The following is a 16,867-nucleotide window of genomic DNA, read 5'->3' on the forward strand; positions in this document are numbered from 1 at the left end:
GTTTTGCCGCAGCTTTATCAAACTCTAGTTAGACCACACTTGGAATATTGTGTCCAGTTCTGGTCGCCTCATTATAGGAAGGATGTGGAGGCTTTGGAGAGGGTACAGAGGAGATTTACCAGGATGCTGCCTGGACTGGAGGGCATGTCTTATGATGAAAGGTTGAGGGAGCTAGGGCTTTTCTCACTGGAGCGAAGAAGGCAGAGAGGTGACTTGATAGAGGTGTACAAGGTGATGAGAGGCATGGATAGAGTGGATAGCCAGAGACTTTTCCCTAGGGCGGAAATGGCTGTCACAAGGGGACATAATTTTAAGGTGATTGGAGGAAGGTATAGGGGAGATGTCAGAGGTCGGTTCTTTACACAGAGAGTGGTGGGTGTGTGGAATGCACTGCCAGCAGAGGTGGTGCAGTCAGAGTCATTAGGGACATTTAAGCGACTCTTAGACAGGCACATGGACAGCAGTAAATTGAAGGGGTGTAGGTTAGGTTGATCTTAGATTAGGATAAATGGTCGGCACAACATTGTGGGCTGAAGGGCCTGTACTGTTCTATATCGGAGTGGACTAAGGGGTTGTTGAGCAAGGAATGCTAGACAACTCCTCATCGTCCCCCCCCCCCCCCCCCCCCCCCCCCAGCACTTGAAGCTCATCATAGCTGCAGTATAACTCCAGCCCGATAAAAGGCTTCACCTCTCATGTACTCCCAGTGAGTATTTATCCACTGTGCCATAGATCCTCTCTAAAGCTCAGTTACAGCCTGGAGAGTGGTTAGAGTGTTTGAGAGGATGTGCCCATCCACAGTGTTGCAATTGCACACTCAGGTTGGCCGGCCTGCTGATACATAGCGTGAAGATCACAAACTGCTGTACAACCTCAGCTCAGGACTCCCAGGTCAGGTCCAGCACCAGGTTAGATACAGAGTGGTGCTGCCTCGATGATAGCTCTGTGGGGTGTATACCGTGCTCTGGTACCTGCCCCCCCCTCCCCACAACCCTGGCCCCAAGACATCAGCCACCTCGGGGCATAAATATTCACGATAGTGTCGCCCTGACTCAAGAACCAACCCATTTCCTTAAATTCCCGAATGAGTCAGTCGCAAAGACAGCAGATTCAGTCATCAATGGCCCAGAGAGTGTTCACTGAGAGTGGGGTGAGGGGGGTCTCTCTTGTGCCCACTCCTCTAGAATGCCCAGAGTATGTTCTGGAAGGTCCTGCATACGTGGAAGGTACAGACGGAATGACAGTGCTTCAGCGTTCCAGAATCCAGGAGCCATATCGACTCCCGAGGCCCCGTGCGCGGGTTCGAAGCTTCCCGTTGCTCTTGGGAGACTCCATTCGTGCTTCAGAACGTTCAGGATCTGATTAACTTTGATCTGGGTAGAAAAAGTGACTCAAGGCCTCGAGTTTGCTGCAATGCTGAATGTGCAAAGCACCTGAAATAGAGAAAATGGAGCAACGTTATTTACGAACCTGAGCATCGAATGTCCTCGGGTCTAGTGAGCTACGGGAAAATCGTGTGAGCCAACGTTCTGACGTTCTGGGAGAGACTTCTTATGTGAATGTTCATCCTCATATTCGAACCTCAATTCACCCGTGACCTCCTCCAGGCCTGACAACCCTCTGACACCACTTTGCTCCACTACTTCTGATCACCAGCTCATCTCCAATTCCACCCTCCACCGCTCCCCCTCAGTAACGACACCGGCAGCCTTCTCGGCCCTGGGATTCCCTCCCTAAACCTTTCCCCCGCCTCCTTTAAGACGCTGATTAAAACCCGGCTCTTTGACCACCGTTTTCAGTCACCTGCCCTATTGTTTCCTTCACTGGTGTCGCTGGGGCTGGATGACATTCCCATGAAGCGCCTTGAGATAGTTTATTACTGAAGTATCACCCGGAATGGATCTCGCAGCCGCCAGTGCTCTGCAACCAGAGGTTACACAGCCCTCTCCCAGCATGGCCCACCTTCAGAGGGACACGGCGTAATTACAATGTTGGGCCTAGAGCAAATATTCGCACAAGCTGCCACGCGCGCCATCTCCTGGTTAGCACCAGAGGCGGCAACGGAATAAAAAACAAAAATTCATGTCGCTATCTTCAAGTTGCAGTTTGGAGGCCCTCGGCCCAAATCTTCTATACCCTGGGAGGAGATCTGGTCGCTCGACCATGGTCAGTTCTGGAGGTGTATGGGAGGCCTTACTACAGAACGTCAATGTTTTGTTTAAAATTTAGAGGACCCAATTATTTTTTTCCAATTAAGGGACAATTTAGCGTGGCTAATCCATCGCACCTGCATATCTTTGGGTTGTGGGGGTGAAACCCACGCAAACACGGGGAGAACGCAAACTCCACACAGACAGTGAGCTGGGGCCGGGATCAAACCCAGGTCCTCAGCAACGTAGGCAACCACTGTGCCACCGTGTTGCCTGTCAATATTATCCCCTCCAGAACAGAGAGTTGCTGATCACAATTGCATTAGTGACTGGTCACAATTAGTGACTGATCACAATTAGTGACTGCCTCACCAATGAGCAGGAGGGTAACAAACAATGATCTGGGCAGAAAACAGTGAGGGACATACATATTATATATATATGTTATACACACCCCTGCAAAATCAATTCTTCCTCACCAATATCTGCTTTGAATTTAAGAAGCTCGGTTTATCGCCAATTTCTAGACGAAGGGGAGACAGCAGTGCCATTAAAAGATGCTCTTTTATTTTACAGCTGTTTTTGTAAATGTACCCCCTCCCCCCCCTTGCTTTTGTGCAGACCCCACCCCCCCCCCCACCTTTGCCTCACTCCAGCAGGGGTGCGGTGCGTATGCTTTGAGGGTTGATGGCTGACACGCTATTTAACCACAGGGGGTAGAACATTGCCACTTTGATCATCTCTCCAAAGAGTTGGGATGTCCCGCCGGGTTAAATCAGGGAACGAGTACGGGATACGGAGTAGTGTGTGGGGGAGGTGGGGCGGGGTGCGAATCACACCCCACTTTAAAAGTATACAGGCGTCTGTGGAAAAATTCTATTCTCGTTTCCCCTCGGCGCGAGTGGTTTACAGGGGGAGATGGAGGGGGTCGGGATTGGCTGATGGGGGGCCCCACTGGATTGGAGCAGGAACGTCAGCTGATTCCGACTGATGGTGGCCCACCCTCCCTCGCGCCAGGAACTATTGGCGGATCGATCGCAGCAATCGAAAGGTTCGCTCCCAGACACCCGGGAGTCCTCACGGAAACCTCTCGACTCAAGAACAGCTCTTGGGGCGCTTTTGAACAAATTTGCCGAGGCAAGATTGAGTTACCAATCACTTTAAAACAGGCAGACGAGAGCCAATAGGAAATATTGGACCCCCACCCTGAAGGAGCTATAAAATTCCACCCATTGTATTTGACAAATCTTTACTCCATAATGGGACGTGACAAAACCAACACTTGTTATCCATCCCTAATTGCCCTTTAAGGTTAGCACTGCTGCCTCAAGATTCCGAGTTTGGTCCCGGCCTGTGTGGCGTTTGCACATTCTCCCTGTGTCTGTGTGGGTCTCACCCCCACAACCCAACCCCCCCTCCCCCCAATACATAAATTAGTGCACGATAGCACAGTGGTTAGCACTGCTGCCTCACAGCGCCAGGGACCCGGGTTCAAATCGAGCCTCGGGTCACTGTCTGTGCGGAGTCTGCACGTTCTCCCCGTGTGTGCGTGGGTTCCCTCCGGGTGCTCCGGTTTCCTCCCACAGGCCAAAGATGTGCAGGTTAGGTGGGGTTACGGGGATAGGGTGGGGGCGTGGGCCGAGTTAGGCTGCTCTTTCAAAGTGTTGGTACAGACTCGATGGGCCGAATGGCCTCCTTCTGCACTGTAGGGGTTCTATTAAACAGCCGGAAATTAACCTAACTGCAGAGGGAGAAGAAATAATTTACAACACAGGCCAAAAAACACACTTAACAGAAAGAGACATTTCTGGCGAGACAGGAAGAATTTAGTGAGTTACTCTTATCCAGGAAACGATCTGTGCTGTAAAATTATTATTCATGGAGATAACTGAACTTTGCAAAAAGTGCTTATTTTAGTGAATAAAGTCAAATTAAAACAGTTTACCCCCTGAGGAATTGTATGTTGTAAGAAAAAGGGACGTAAGATTGAGTAATTTACTGCAGAACTTTCGTCTGAAATATTTCACTGCTAACGGTGGCCTGTGCAACCTGATCATTAATCGACAGGGTTCAGCTCACATACCCCAATCCAAACCCGTTTTGCATTTCCAGATTTTTGTTTTTAAATTTCAGACCAACCTCTTCTCTCCCTCTCCTCACTTCCCAGCTCATCCCTTGGTTTTTTTCACCGAATCCTTTTCCTCGGGGTCCTCATCCTGGGAATCAAAGGCTTAGAATCGACTGTCCTCTTGCGCTTTGGGAAGAAATCTGCAGCAGAGAACAGGGAGAGAGATTAAAGACATGTCTGTGAGCCCCCATGTACACCGCCAGACACACACACACCCCAACCCCACACACACACACCCTCCCCCTACACACACACCCTCCCCTACACGCACACACCCCACATACACGCACACACCCCACATACACGCACACCCCTACACACACCCTCCCCACCCCCCACATACACGCACACCCCACATACACGCACACCCCACCCCTACACACACACACCCCCCACACACACACACCCCCACACACACACACCCCCCCACACACACACACCCCCCCACACACACACACACCCCCCACACACACACCCCCCACACATACACACCCCCCCCACACACACACACCCCCCACACACACACACACCCCCACACACACACCCCCCACACATACACACACCCCCCCACACACACACACCCCCCCACACACACACACCCCCCCACACACACACACACACCCCCCCACACACACACACACCCCCCCACACACACACACCCCCCCACACACACACACACCCCCCACACACACACACACCCCCACCACACACACCCCCCACACACACACACCCCCTACACACACACACACCCCACCCACACACACACCCCACCCACACACACACCCCACCCACACACATGTGCACCCCACACACGCACCCTACACCCCCCACACACACACCCCACCCTCCCCCACACACAAACACCCCATACAAGCAGTCCCAAACACACACCCACAAACGCCCCCCCACACACATACTTACATACACCCCCCCACACACACACAAACAGCCCCCCCACACACACAAACAGCTCCCCCCACACACACACAAACAGCTCCCCCCCACACACACAAACAGCTCCCCCCCCACACACACAGCCCCCCCACACACACACAAACAGCCCCCACACACAAACAACCCCCCCAACACACACACACAAACAGCCCCCCCCACACACAATTATCCCCCCCTACACGAACAAACAGCCCCCCACACATACAGACCCCAAACACACATACAGACCCCAAACACACTGTCCCCTACACAAACATCCCCCCCCCCTCCCACAGACTCCCATGCACTCACCCCCCCACATACATACCCACACAAACCCCGCCCTCAAACACTCACACCCCACACAAAACAACCCCACTTGGCCATACAGACACACACCAACCAACCAACCCACCCACATGCCCCCCCCCCCCCCCCAATAGCAGCAGTTGTCAGTTTTAAGGGGAGTTTGGGGGGTAAATCTTTAAGGAGCAGAACGAGGAGGTGTTTGTTTGGAAGTTGAGATTTGAAAGGCAGCGTCAGCCCAGCCCAGCGGCAGGAGCCCCACCCACAGCCCAGACACCAAAACAAAACTCCTGCCTCTTACAAATCTTGGCGCAAAAACAGAACTTTCGAACACTTTACAGCCCCGGGGGGGGGGGGGGGGGGGGAAAGAGAGCAAAAACACAACAAAAATGAGAAAAAGTTTCCCCACAACCTCCACATCCATTGGACCAAATAAAAAAAAGTTAAAAATGAAAGTTTGAAAAGCAAAACAAAACTTTGCTGAGAGCACCCCCCCCCCCTCAAACTAACCAGGACAACAAACACTTTTAGAGACCCAAACTAATTTGAGAGTGTTTTGGAAACTTTTTTAAAATTGTAATCAAACTCCAGTCCTGTTGAATAAACTTCTGCATTTAAACAACAAATAATAAAGAGGATTTCACAATCTACCTGTTATGGGGGTTGGGATTTCTCGCTTCCTGCTTCCTTGGGCTCCCTTTTTCCTGCTCTTTTTGCTTTTCCCCTCTGGCTTGCTCTCCCTGGGTGCCTCCTGGCTGCACCTGGTGTCGGTGGCTGGGAGGGGGGCAGAGGGGTCCCTGTAGAAACTAGGGACGTCCCGAGTGTCGAAGGCTTCCCAGATGTAGTTGCCAGCCAGGGGGCTGTGGTTCTGGAAGTCGAAGTTCCACCTCAGGCAGTGGGAGCTCTTCATCTCCTTGAGCTGGTCTTTGAGATCCCTCCTGAGCTCCTCGTGATCCACTGTCCCAAACAGGCTCCTGCACACCGCCTTGCTCAGGTACCTGGGCTGCATTCTGCATGCACACCCTTCCCCAGGCAAACTGGGCAAGTGAGACATTGCAACAGGGACCAGCAAAGACCACAGCACCAAAGATAAACAAATTCCACCCCTTTCCCCCCCAAAAAAGAAAAAATCTTCCCCCAATATTAGCCAAAACAAGAGTGGAAACTAATCCCACACAGACTCCAGAGGATTGGAAATTCCTTCACTCTCCCATTGCAGGAATCTGTCCCGCATCTGACACAGCCCGGAGTTAAAGGAGTCACTCTCTCACTCTCCCCCCCCCCCTACCCTGTGCACTTGTGCAAATTGAGCGCTGTCTTATTTATTCAGCAGTCAGTGAAAAACACAGCGGGGTTCCAGTCACACAGAACAGACTGACGTTAGCACTGACGAGTGAGGGCTGTGTTTGTGTGTGAATGCTGCAGGGCGGGAGAGCCAGAGAGACACACAGGGAGAGAGAAAGAGAGAGAGACACAGAGGGAGAGAGAAAGAGGGAGACACACAGATTGAGAGAGAGGGAGAGAGAAAGAGGGAGAGATAGAGAGAGACACAGAGGGAGAGACAGAGAGAGACACAGAGGGAGAGAGAAAGAGGGAGAGACAGAGAGAGACACAGAGGGAGAGAGGGAGAGAGAGACACAGAGGGAGAGAGAAAGAAAGAGGGAGAGACAGAGAGAGAGACAGAGGGAGAGAGGAAGAGGGAGACACACAGATTGAGAGAGGGGGAGAGAGAAAGAGGGAGACACACAGATTGAGAGAGAGGGAGAGAGAAAGAGGGAGACACACAGATTGAGAGAGAGGGAGAGAGAAAGAGGGAGAGATAGAGAGAGACACAGAGGGAGAGACAGAGAGAGACACAGAGGGAGAGAGAAAGAGGGAGAGACAGAGAGAGACACAGAGGGAGAGAGGGAGAGAGAGACACAGAGGGAGAGAGAAAGAGGGAGAGACAGAGAGAGAGACACACACAGAGACAGAAAGAGGGAGACACACAGATTGAGAGAGGGGGAGAGAGAAAGAGGGAGACACACAGATTGAGAGAGGGGGAGAGAGAAAGAGGGAGACACACAGATTGAGAGAGGGGGAGAGAGAAAGAGGGAGACACACAGATTGAGAAAGAGGGAGATAGAAAGAGGAAGAGAGACAGAGAGAGAGAAAGAGGGAGACAGAGAGAGTCACAGAGGGAGAGAAACACAGACAGGGAGAAAGATAGAGAGACAAAGAGAGACGGAGGGAAAGGGAGAGACAGAGACGGAGTGACACAGGAAGAGAGGGAGAGAGACAGAGACACACAGAGGGAGAGACAGACAGAGGGAGAGACAGAGACACAGAGGGAGACACAGAGAGACGCACAGAGAGAGACATAAAGGAAGAGAAAAACACAAAGGGAGTGATAGAGACACACACAGAGGGAGACAGAAAGAGAGAGAGACACACACAGAGACAGAGGGAGACACACAGAGAATCACACAGACAGACACAGAGGGAGAGATTGAGAGACACAGAGGGAGACACACACTCACAGACAGAGAGACACAGAGGGAGAGACACAGGGACACACAGGTGGAAAGAGACACACAGAGGGAGAGATACAGAGACATGGAGCGGGATTCTCCAATCCCGCGGCAGAGTGTCCACGCCGTTGTAAACGCCGTTGTGTTTTACCATGGTGTGAATGGGCCGCTCCAATATCTAATTCTGGCCCCTACAGGGGGCCAGCACGGCGCTGGAGCGGTTCCAGCCAATGTGGACATGCGCAGTGGCGCCGGTGCTAACGTGCGCATGCGCAGTGGCCTCCTACAACGGGCCGGCCCCGACGCAACATGGCGCAGGGCTACAGGGGCCGGCGCATAGGAAAGGAGGCCCCCAGCCAGAGAGGCCGTCCTGCCAAACGGTGGGACCCCCGCCTGACCCTTACACGCCAAAGTCCCGTCGGCCCAGAGCAGGTTAGGGCGGCGCCGGCTGGACTCCGCTCGGCCCATCCGGGACGGAGAATTGGCGGGCCGGCTGCGTACAGTGGGCCGCGGCCGGCGGCGCGCCAAACACGCCGGCGCCGATTCTCCGCACTGCGGAGAATTTCGTGCTGGCGTCCGGGCGGCGTGGCCCGTTTGCGGGGATTCTCCGGCGCGGGGCTGGGAGAATCCCACCCAGAAAGAGGGCAAGATGCAGAGTGAGAGACACAGACACAGAGGGAGGGACACAGAGCAGGGCCGGCTCAAGGCACCGGCAACTCGGGCAGTCGCCCGGGGCGCCATGTGCTAGGGGGCGCCAGAGACTCGGGTCCCGCTCATGCGCAGTTGGGCAGGTGCCAACCAGCGCATGTGTGGTGGCCGCCCTCCCCCAGGGCGGCCCCCCCCCCTCGGTCCGCCCCCCCCGCTCGGTCCGCTCCCCCCCGCCTCCCCCTCGGTCCGCCCACCCCGCTCGGTCCGCTTCCCCCCCGCCCCCCCCCCCCTCGGTCCGCCCCCCCCCCCTCGGTCCGCCCCCCCCCCCCCCCCCGGGTCCGCCCCCCCCTCGGGTCCGCCTCCCCGTCCCCCCCCCCTCGGGTCCCCCCGCCCCGCCCCCCCCTCTCTCCCCCCCCCCCCCCAAAGGGCGCCGAAGTTCAGCTTGCCCGGGGCGCCAGCAACCCTAGGGCCGGAGCTGACACAGAGACACACAATAGGCATGACGCAGAGGGAGACGCACACACAGAAGGGTGAGACAGAGAGAGAGAGACAAACACACAGAGAGAAACAGAGGGAGAGACGCAGAGAGGCACAGAGAGAGACACAGAGAGAGACACACAGAGGGAGAGAGGGAGACAAACACACAGAGGGAGGGACACAGAGACATACAAAAGGCAAGACGCAGAGGGAGACGCACAAACAGAGAAGGGAGAGACAGAGAGAGACAAACACACAGAGAGAAACAGAGGGAGAGACAGACACACACAGAGAGGGGGTGACAGACATAGTGACGCAGAGAGCGGGAGACCACTGATACAGAGAACAGAGTCACAGAGTATCAAAGAGATGGGGAGACAGACACATTGACACAGAGAAGGGGAGACACACACAGACTGACACAGATAACGGGCGCAGAAAGAGGGAGACGCACACAGTGACGCACATATCGAAGGAGGGACGCACACATACACAGACAGAGACTCCTACAGACACACAGGCAAAGAGAGACACAAAGAGAAACACAGGATCGACAGAGAGATACAGACAGATATAGATGAAGAGAGGGGGACAGAAACAGAGGGAGTGAGACAGTGATAACAGACTAAGGCACAGAGGGTGACACATAGAAACACAGATAGAGAGAGACATAAAGAGAAACACAGAGACTGGAAGAACACACACAAGAAACAGGAGCAGGAGGAGGACTCCCATAAACCTGCCCCGCCATTCAATACGATCTTCGTCTTCAACTCCATTTCCCTGTTCACTCCTCATATCCCTAAATTCCCTGAGAAATCAAAAATCTGTCTTTCCCAGATTGAATATAATCAACGAGGGAGCACCCATAACCCTCTGGGGCTGGGAATTGCAAAGATTCACAACCCTTTGAGTGAAGAAATTTCTCCTCATCTCAGTCCCAAATAATCAGCCTGTGGAGGCTCCTCCCCAAGGAGCAGAAACAAAGTCCCAATGTCCACCCTGCTGAACTCCTTCACAAAGTCGTATGTTGCAATAAAATCACCTCCCATTCTCCCAAACACCAGGCAATATGGGCCCAATTCGCACAGCCTCTCATCATAGTATAATCCCCAATCCCAAAGACTTTTAACCTGAGGATCACCACACCTCAGGCAAGGGGCAAGTTTGAGAAGGTGGGGCCTGCGTGAATAATCTAAGGCGATGCGGGAATTAAACCCACGCTGTGGGCCTCACTCTGCATTCACGGATCAGCCAACTGAGCTAAACCGTCCCCCTTTCCTCATACACACAGTCCAAAACTACACACCGTACTCTAGGTGTGGTCTCACCATAGCCCTGCACAATTACAGCAAGGATTCTTTATTTCTTATAGGGTCCCAAATTCGATTTCGACTTGGGTCACTGTCTGTGCAGAGGCTGCACATCCTCCCCGTGTCTGCGTGGGTTTCCTCCGGGTGCTCCGGTTTCCTCCCACAGTCCAAAGATGTGCAGGTTGGGTGGATTGGCCATGATAAATTGCCCTTAGTGTCCAAAATTCTATGTTTAACATAGGACAAAAGTTCGGCACAACATCGTGGGCCGAAGGGCCTGTTCTGTGCTGTATTTCTCCATATATATATATATCCCCTTCCTTGCATTGCCTTCCTTATTTTTTTAATTTTTAGAGTGCCCAATTCATTTTTTTCCAATTAAGGGGCAATTTAGCGTGGCCAATCTACCTACCCCGCACACCTTTGGGTTGTGGGGGCGAAACGCACGCAGACACAGGGAGAATGTGCAAACTCCACACGGACAGTGACCCAGAGCCGGGATCGAACCTGGGACCCTCGGCGCCGTGAGGCAAGCAGTGCTAATCCACTGCACCACCCGTGCTGCCCTTGCATTGCCTTCCTAACTGCTTGCTGTACCTGCCTGCTGACCTTCTGAACTCCTTGCGTGACCACACACAAGCCTCTGGCAGAGTGACAGAGGGGGAAACAGAGATTGAAAGAGAGAGCCACAGAGACCCACACCCAGCAACAGAGAGGGTACACACACACACAGGGAGAGTGTGAGAGACACACACAGACGGAGAGTGACATTGTGCGGCATATTCTCACCCCCCCCCCCCCCCCCCCCCCCCCCCAACATGCTGTGTTTTGAGATGACGGAGGAGGCCCACAATTGACTGGCAGTGGGATATTCAGGTTCCGCACATTGTTCGCACCCTCCGGGGAACCCCCATTAGCGGGACCAAAATATCTTGTCGGAGGGACCGGAATATCCCGCTGACCCTTCTCCCAAAGGGTCGTGAATCTGTGGAATTCACTACCCAGAGTGCGCTGGATAGTGGAAAAGTGAGTAAATTTCAGGAGGAGTTGGACAAATTTTTAATTGGTAATGAAGGGTTATGGAGGACGGGCAGGACGATGGAGTTTTTTTAATATAAATTTTGAGTACCGAATTCATTTTGTCCAATTCAGGGGCAATTTAGCAAGACCAATATACCTAGCCTGCACATCTTTGGGTTATAGAATTTTTTACAGTGCAGAAGGAGGCCATTCAGCCCATTGAGTCTGCACCGGCTCTTGGAAAGAGCACCCTACCCAAGGTCAACAACTCCACCCTATCCCCATAACCCAGTAACCCCACCCAACACTAAGGGCAATTTTGGACACTAAGGGCAATTTATCATGGCCAATCCACCTAACCCGCACATCTTTGTGACTGTGGGAGGAAACCGGAGCACCCGGAGGAAACCCACGCACACACGGGGAGGATGTGCAGACTCTGCACAGACAGTGACCCAAGCCGGAATCGAACCTGGGACCCTGGAGCTGTGAAGCGATTGTGCTATCCACAATGCTACCATGCTGCCCCTGGGTTGTGGGGGCGAAACCCACGCAAACACGGGGAGAATGTGCAAACACGGACTGTGACCCAGAGCCGGGATCGAACCTGGAACCTCAGCGCCGTGAGGCAACAGGGCTAAGCCATAGAATTAGCCATAGAATTTACAGTGCAGAAAGAGGCCATTCAGCCCATTGTGTCTGCACCGGCTCTTGCAAAGAGCACCCTACCCAAGCCCACACCTCCACCCTATCCCCATAACCCAGTAGCCCCTCCCAACACTAAGGGCAATTTTGGACACAGGGCAATTTTTTTAGCATGGCCAATCCACCTAACCTGCACATTTTTGGACATTAAGGGGCAATTGATCATGGTCAATCCACTTAACTTCCACTACTTTGGACTGTGGAAGCAAACAGGAGCACCTGGAGGAAACGCACGCACACACGGGGAGAACGTGCAGACTCCGCACAGACAGTGACCCAAGCCGGGAATCGAACCTGGGACCCTGGAGCTGTGAAGCAAGTGTGCTAACCACTGTGCTACCGTGCTAACCATTGCACCACCTTGCTGGCCCTATAATTTCTTTCCTTAACCGACTGTGTTGTTACAGCAAGCTCACCATCCGCTTTCCTTCTCTCATTCTGTGCTGATTCTCCTGATCAAATTTATAATCCCTGTGAGTCCCATCCACGCCCTCTCAGTCTTTCAGCCTGGAGCTCAGGTGTTCATACCTGCCCGCTGTGCGTTGTCCATGCTCAGAGTTTTTAAAACAAAAATTCCAATTAAGGGGCAATTTGGCGTGGCCAATCCACCTCCCCTGCACATCTTTGGGTGGTGGGGGGTGTGAGACCCACGCAGACATGGGAAGTCCAGGCTCAGAGTTGTGTGCAAAGGCAGCTCTGGACTGACTACTCTTAACTCCTCGCCAGGCTATTGAACCATGGGATGATTCACTGAAGTAACTTCCATTTGACTTCCAGACAAATTAGCTTTCACATTTCAGCACGAGTCTGGATTAGATAAGGTTAACCGAAACAGTGGTTATCTAATCAAGCATTGACACAATTCTGCTTCCTCTCCTGGGCTGGTGTCAGCTCAGAATAACGATTCCACTGGTTTGTTTGTTGAGAAAGAAAACTTCAGCAGTTTCCAATAAAACAAAGTTGACAGCACGGACCTGATCCTCTACCCATTCCATTTATACTATTATATGATTATAAATACACTCGGCATATTGTTAAATTAGATATGACACACACACATAGACACATACACATACACAAACGCATACGCACACACACAGAGAGACACACACACAGGCACACACACATACACACAAACAGACACAGCCCCACACACACAGGTTTGTTCATTTTCCAAATGCCACCAAATATTCCCCCCCCCACACACACACATAGACACACACACAGACACAGACGCATATGCACACACACAAAGAGAGACACAGAGGGAGATGCACACACACACAGGCACACACACATACACACAGGCACACAAACAGACACAGCCCCACACACACACAGGTTTGTTCATTTTCCAAATGCCACCAAATATCCCCCCCCCCCCCCCCCCCCCCACACACACACACACACACAGACACACATTGACGCACAGACAAATGCAGGCAAATGCACACGTGGACACAAACACATACACACAGCTGACACAGCCACTCGCACACACAGACACATGTACTTAGACATGCACACACACACACACTCGCACACACAGACACATGTACTTAGACATGCACACACACACACACTCGCACACACATACAGATACGCGCACACACACACAGGCACGTGCACACATATAACACACACACAGACCCCCGCACACACAGTTTTGGTTATTTTCCAAATGCCACAGGGGGTGGCACGGCGGCGCAGTGGTTAGCACTGCTGCTTCACGGTGCTGAAGACCCGGGTTCGATCCCGGCCCCGGGTCACTGTCTGTGTGGAGTTTGCTCATTCTCCCCGTGCCTGCGTGGGTCTCACCCCCACAGCCCAAAGATGTGCAGGGTAGGTGGATTGGCCACGCTACATCGCCCCTTAATTGGAAAAAAATGAATTGGGTACTCTAAATTTATTTTTTAAAAGTACATTTAAAGAGAAGAGGTGAGAGATCTAGGGAGGGAATTCTCAAGTTTAGAGCAGGCATCTGAAGGTGCGGCTGTCACCAACAGGGTGATTAAAATCAGGGATTCACAGGAAACCAGAATAGGAGCAGCGCAGTATTTCAGTGGGTTGCGGAGAGGATTACAGAGATAGCGAAGGGCTAGGCCATGGGGAGATTTGAAAATAAAGATGAGAGTTTTAAAATCGAGGCGTTGTTCAACCAGAAGCCAATGGGCTGGTTTAGCTCACTGGGCTAAATCGCTGGCTTTGAAAGCAGACCAAGGCAGGCCAGCAGCACGGTTCGATTCCCGTACCAGCCTCCCCGGACAGGCGCCGGAATGTGGCGACTAGGGGCTTTTCACAGTAACTTGATTGAAGCCTACTCGTGACAATAAGCGATTTTCATTTTATTTCATGTATTTCAGTGAGCGTAAGAGCAACGGGTGAACGGTAAGCGAGCGATACAGGCAGCAGAGGTTTGGGCGAGCTCAGGTTTACCAGCTTGGAAGATGGGACAACCTGCCAGGAATGCATTGGAATAGCCAAGTCTAGAAGCAACACAGAGAGGACGATGAGGGGAACTAACGTCCTGTGAGACAGGAGGCTGCCACCAGAGGTAACAAAGTCATGGACCATCTCTAAGTACAAGGGCAGCAAATACATGGGGAACGTCACCAACTGCAAGTTCCCCATCAAGGATGGCACGGTAGCACAGTGGTTAGCACTGTTGCTCCACAGCTCCAGGGTCCCAGGTTCGATTCCCTGCTGGGTCATTGTCTGCGTGGAGTTTGCACGTTCTCCCCGTGTCTGCGTGGGTTTCCTCCGGGTGCTCCGGTTTCCTCCCACAATCCAAAGTAGTGCAAGTTAAATGGGTTGACCATGATCAATTGCCCCTTAATGTCCAAAAAGGTTAGGTGGGGTTACTGGGTTACGGGGATAGGATGGAGGTGTGGGCTTAAGTAGGGTGCTCTTTCCAAGGGTCGGTGCAGACTTGATGGGCCAAATGGCCTCTTTCTGCTCTGTAAATTCTGTAAGTCGCTCATCATCCTGACCCGAGTATATCGGCCATTTATAGACATAGAATTTACAGTGCAGAAGGAGGCCATTCGGCCCATCGAGTCTCCTTCACTGTCGCTGGGTCAAAGTCCTGGAATTCCCTCCCTAACAGCACAGTGGGTGTACGTACGCCACACGGACTGCAGTGGTTCAAGAAGGCAGCTGACCACCACTTTCTGAAGCGCAATTATGGATGGGCAACAAATGCTGACCCAACCCAAGCGAAGCTGAAATCCCCCGAAAAGAAGAGGGTTTCAGCAACAGGTGGGCAGAGGCAGGGGCAGAGTTGGTGTTGTGAATGTAACATGATAATTCACACTATATCTTTGTAAGCACAGTAGCATTATCCAACCACTAGGGGGAGTAGCTCTGGGAATGCTCAGGAGCTTGTACAGGGCTCCACCCTTGGCTCCGCCCATGACTCCTCCCTCTAGTGCTGCTGTATAAATACCCTTGTCCAGAGTCAGCCTGCAGTTCACTGAGAGTTCATCAACGGGTAACAGGCTGGCTCTGTAGTAAGTAGATTAAAGCCTAAATTCATATTGGAAACACGTGTCTGGTGAATTGATGGATCCATCAGTTGGGTGATGCCATAGTGGAAATAGGGGGTCTGAGTGATGGCACAGGTGTGTGGTTGGAAGCCGAGGTTGCAAGCAGCCTGGTCCTGCCTCAGACAGTGACCAGGGAGAGGGATGGATGCGTTACTCTGTTAAAGGCACTATATAAATATCAAGTTATTGTTGTTAGAATATTACAGGGATAAGGGGACCTGAGGCCACAGAGAAAGATTTGAACAAAAGGCTGAGAATTTTAAAATGAAACCGTGACCAAAGTGGGAGTCAATGTCGGCCAGGGGATGAGAGGTGAATTTTAATGTCCATTAGAGTATGAAAGAGGGGCAGGCACAGTGGAACAGTGAGTTAGCACTGCTGCCTCACGGCGTTCGAACCTGGCTCTGGGTCACTGTCCGTGTGGAGTTTGCACATTCATAGAACATAGAACAGTACAGCACAGAACAGGCCCTTCGGCCCTCAATGTTGTGCCGAGCCATGATCACCCTACTCAAACCCACGTATCCACCCTGTACCCGTAACCCAACAACCCCCCCCCCCTTAACCTTACTTTTATTAGGACACTAAGGGCAATTTAGCATGGCCAATCCACCTAACCCGCACATCTTTGGACTGTGGGAGGAAACCGGAGCACCCGGAGGAAACCCACGCACACAGGGGGAGGACGTGCAGTCCACACAGACAGTGACCCAGCCGGGAATCGAACCTGGGACCCTGGAGCTGTGAAGCATTTATGCTAACCACCATGCCACCCTGCTGCCCCATGTTTCTTCCCGTGTTTGCGTGGATTTCACCCCCACAACCCAAAGATGTGCAGGGTGGGTGGATTGGCCACGCTAAATTGTCCCTTAATTAGAAAAAATGAATGGGGTACTTCTAAATTTATTAAAAAACAGAGTAGAAAAGAGGTTTGGGTGAGTTGAAATTTGTGTGAAGCAGGTCAGGAAAGCACTGGAATAGTCAAGTTGCTGAGGTAAGGATGCCTGTGGGTGTTTTCAGCAGTAGAAGAGTGTGGAAGGGCAATGTTATGGGGCTGGAAGTGGGTGGTCTTGGCGATGAGGAGGATGTATGGTTGGGAGCTCACCTCAAAATCAAACAGGGCACCAATGGC

At 52.4% G+C, this 16,867-nt stretch overlaps 1 protein-coding gene across 1 annotated transcript; it reads right to left on the bottom strand.

The window, feature by feature from the left end:
- Positions 1–620: 620 nt before the first annotated feature.
- Positions 621–6,822, bottom strand: LOC119956597 (cyclin-dependent kinase inhibitor 1B-like). Its single transcript, XM_038783930.1, has 3 exons — positions 6,169–6,822; positions 4,290–4,418; positions 621–1,433 (listed from the first exon to the last, which is right to left on the bottom strand). Exons 1-2 carry the CDS (start codon positions 6,569–6,571, stop codon positions 4,336–4,338), a joined length of 486 nt encoding a protein of 161 aa, XP_038639858.1. The 5' UTR covers positions 6,572–6,822; the 3' UTR covers positions 621–1,433; positions 4,290–4,335.
- Positions 6,823–16,867: the final 10,045 nt, after the last annotated feature.

This window comes from Scyliorhinus canicula, chromosome 23 (assembly GCF_902713615.1).
Source record: "Scyliorhinus canicula chromosome 23, sScyCan1.1, whole genome shotgun sequence".
In the NCBI taxonomy this organism is placed as follows: domain Eukaryota; kingdom Metazoa; phylum Chordata; class Chondrichthyes; order Carcharhiniformes; family Scyliorhinidae; genus Scyliorhinus; species Scyliorhinus canicula.

Coding starts and splice junctions, on each gene's coding strand:
- LOC119956597 (XM_038783930.1), bottom strand. CDS start 6,571: ATGTCTCACTTGCCCAGTTTGCCTGGGGAAGGGTGTGCATGCAGAATG. Junction 4,419..6,168: donor AATCCCAACCCCCATAACAG/GTAGATTGTGAA, acceptor TCTCTGCTGCAG/ATTTCTTCCCAAAGCGCAAG.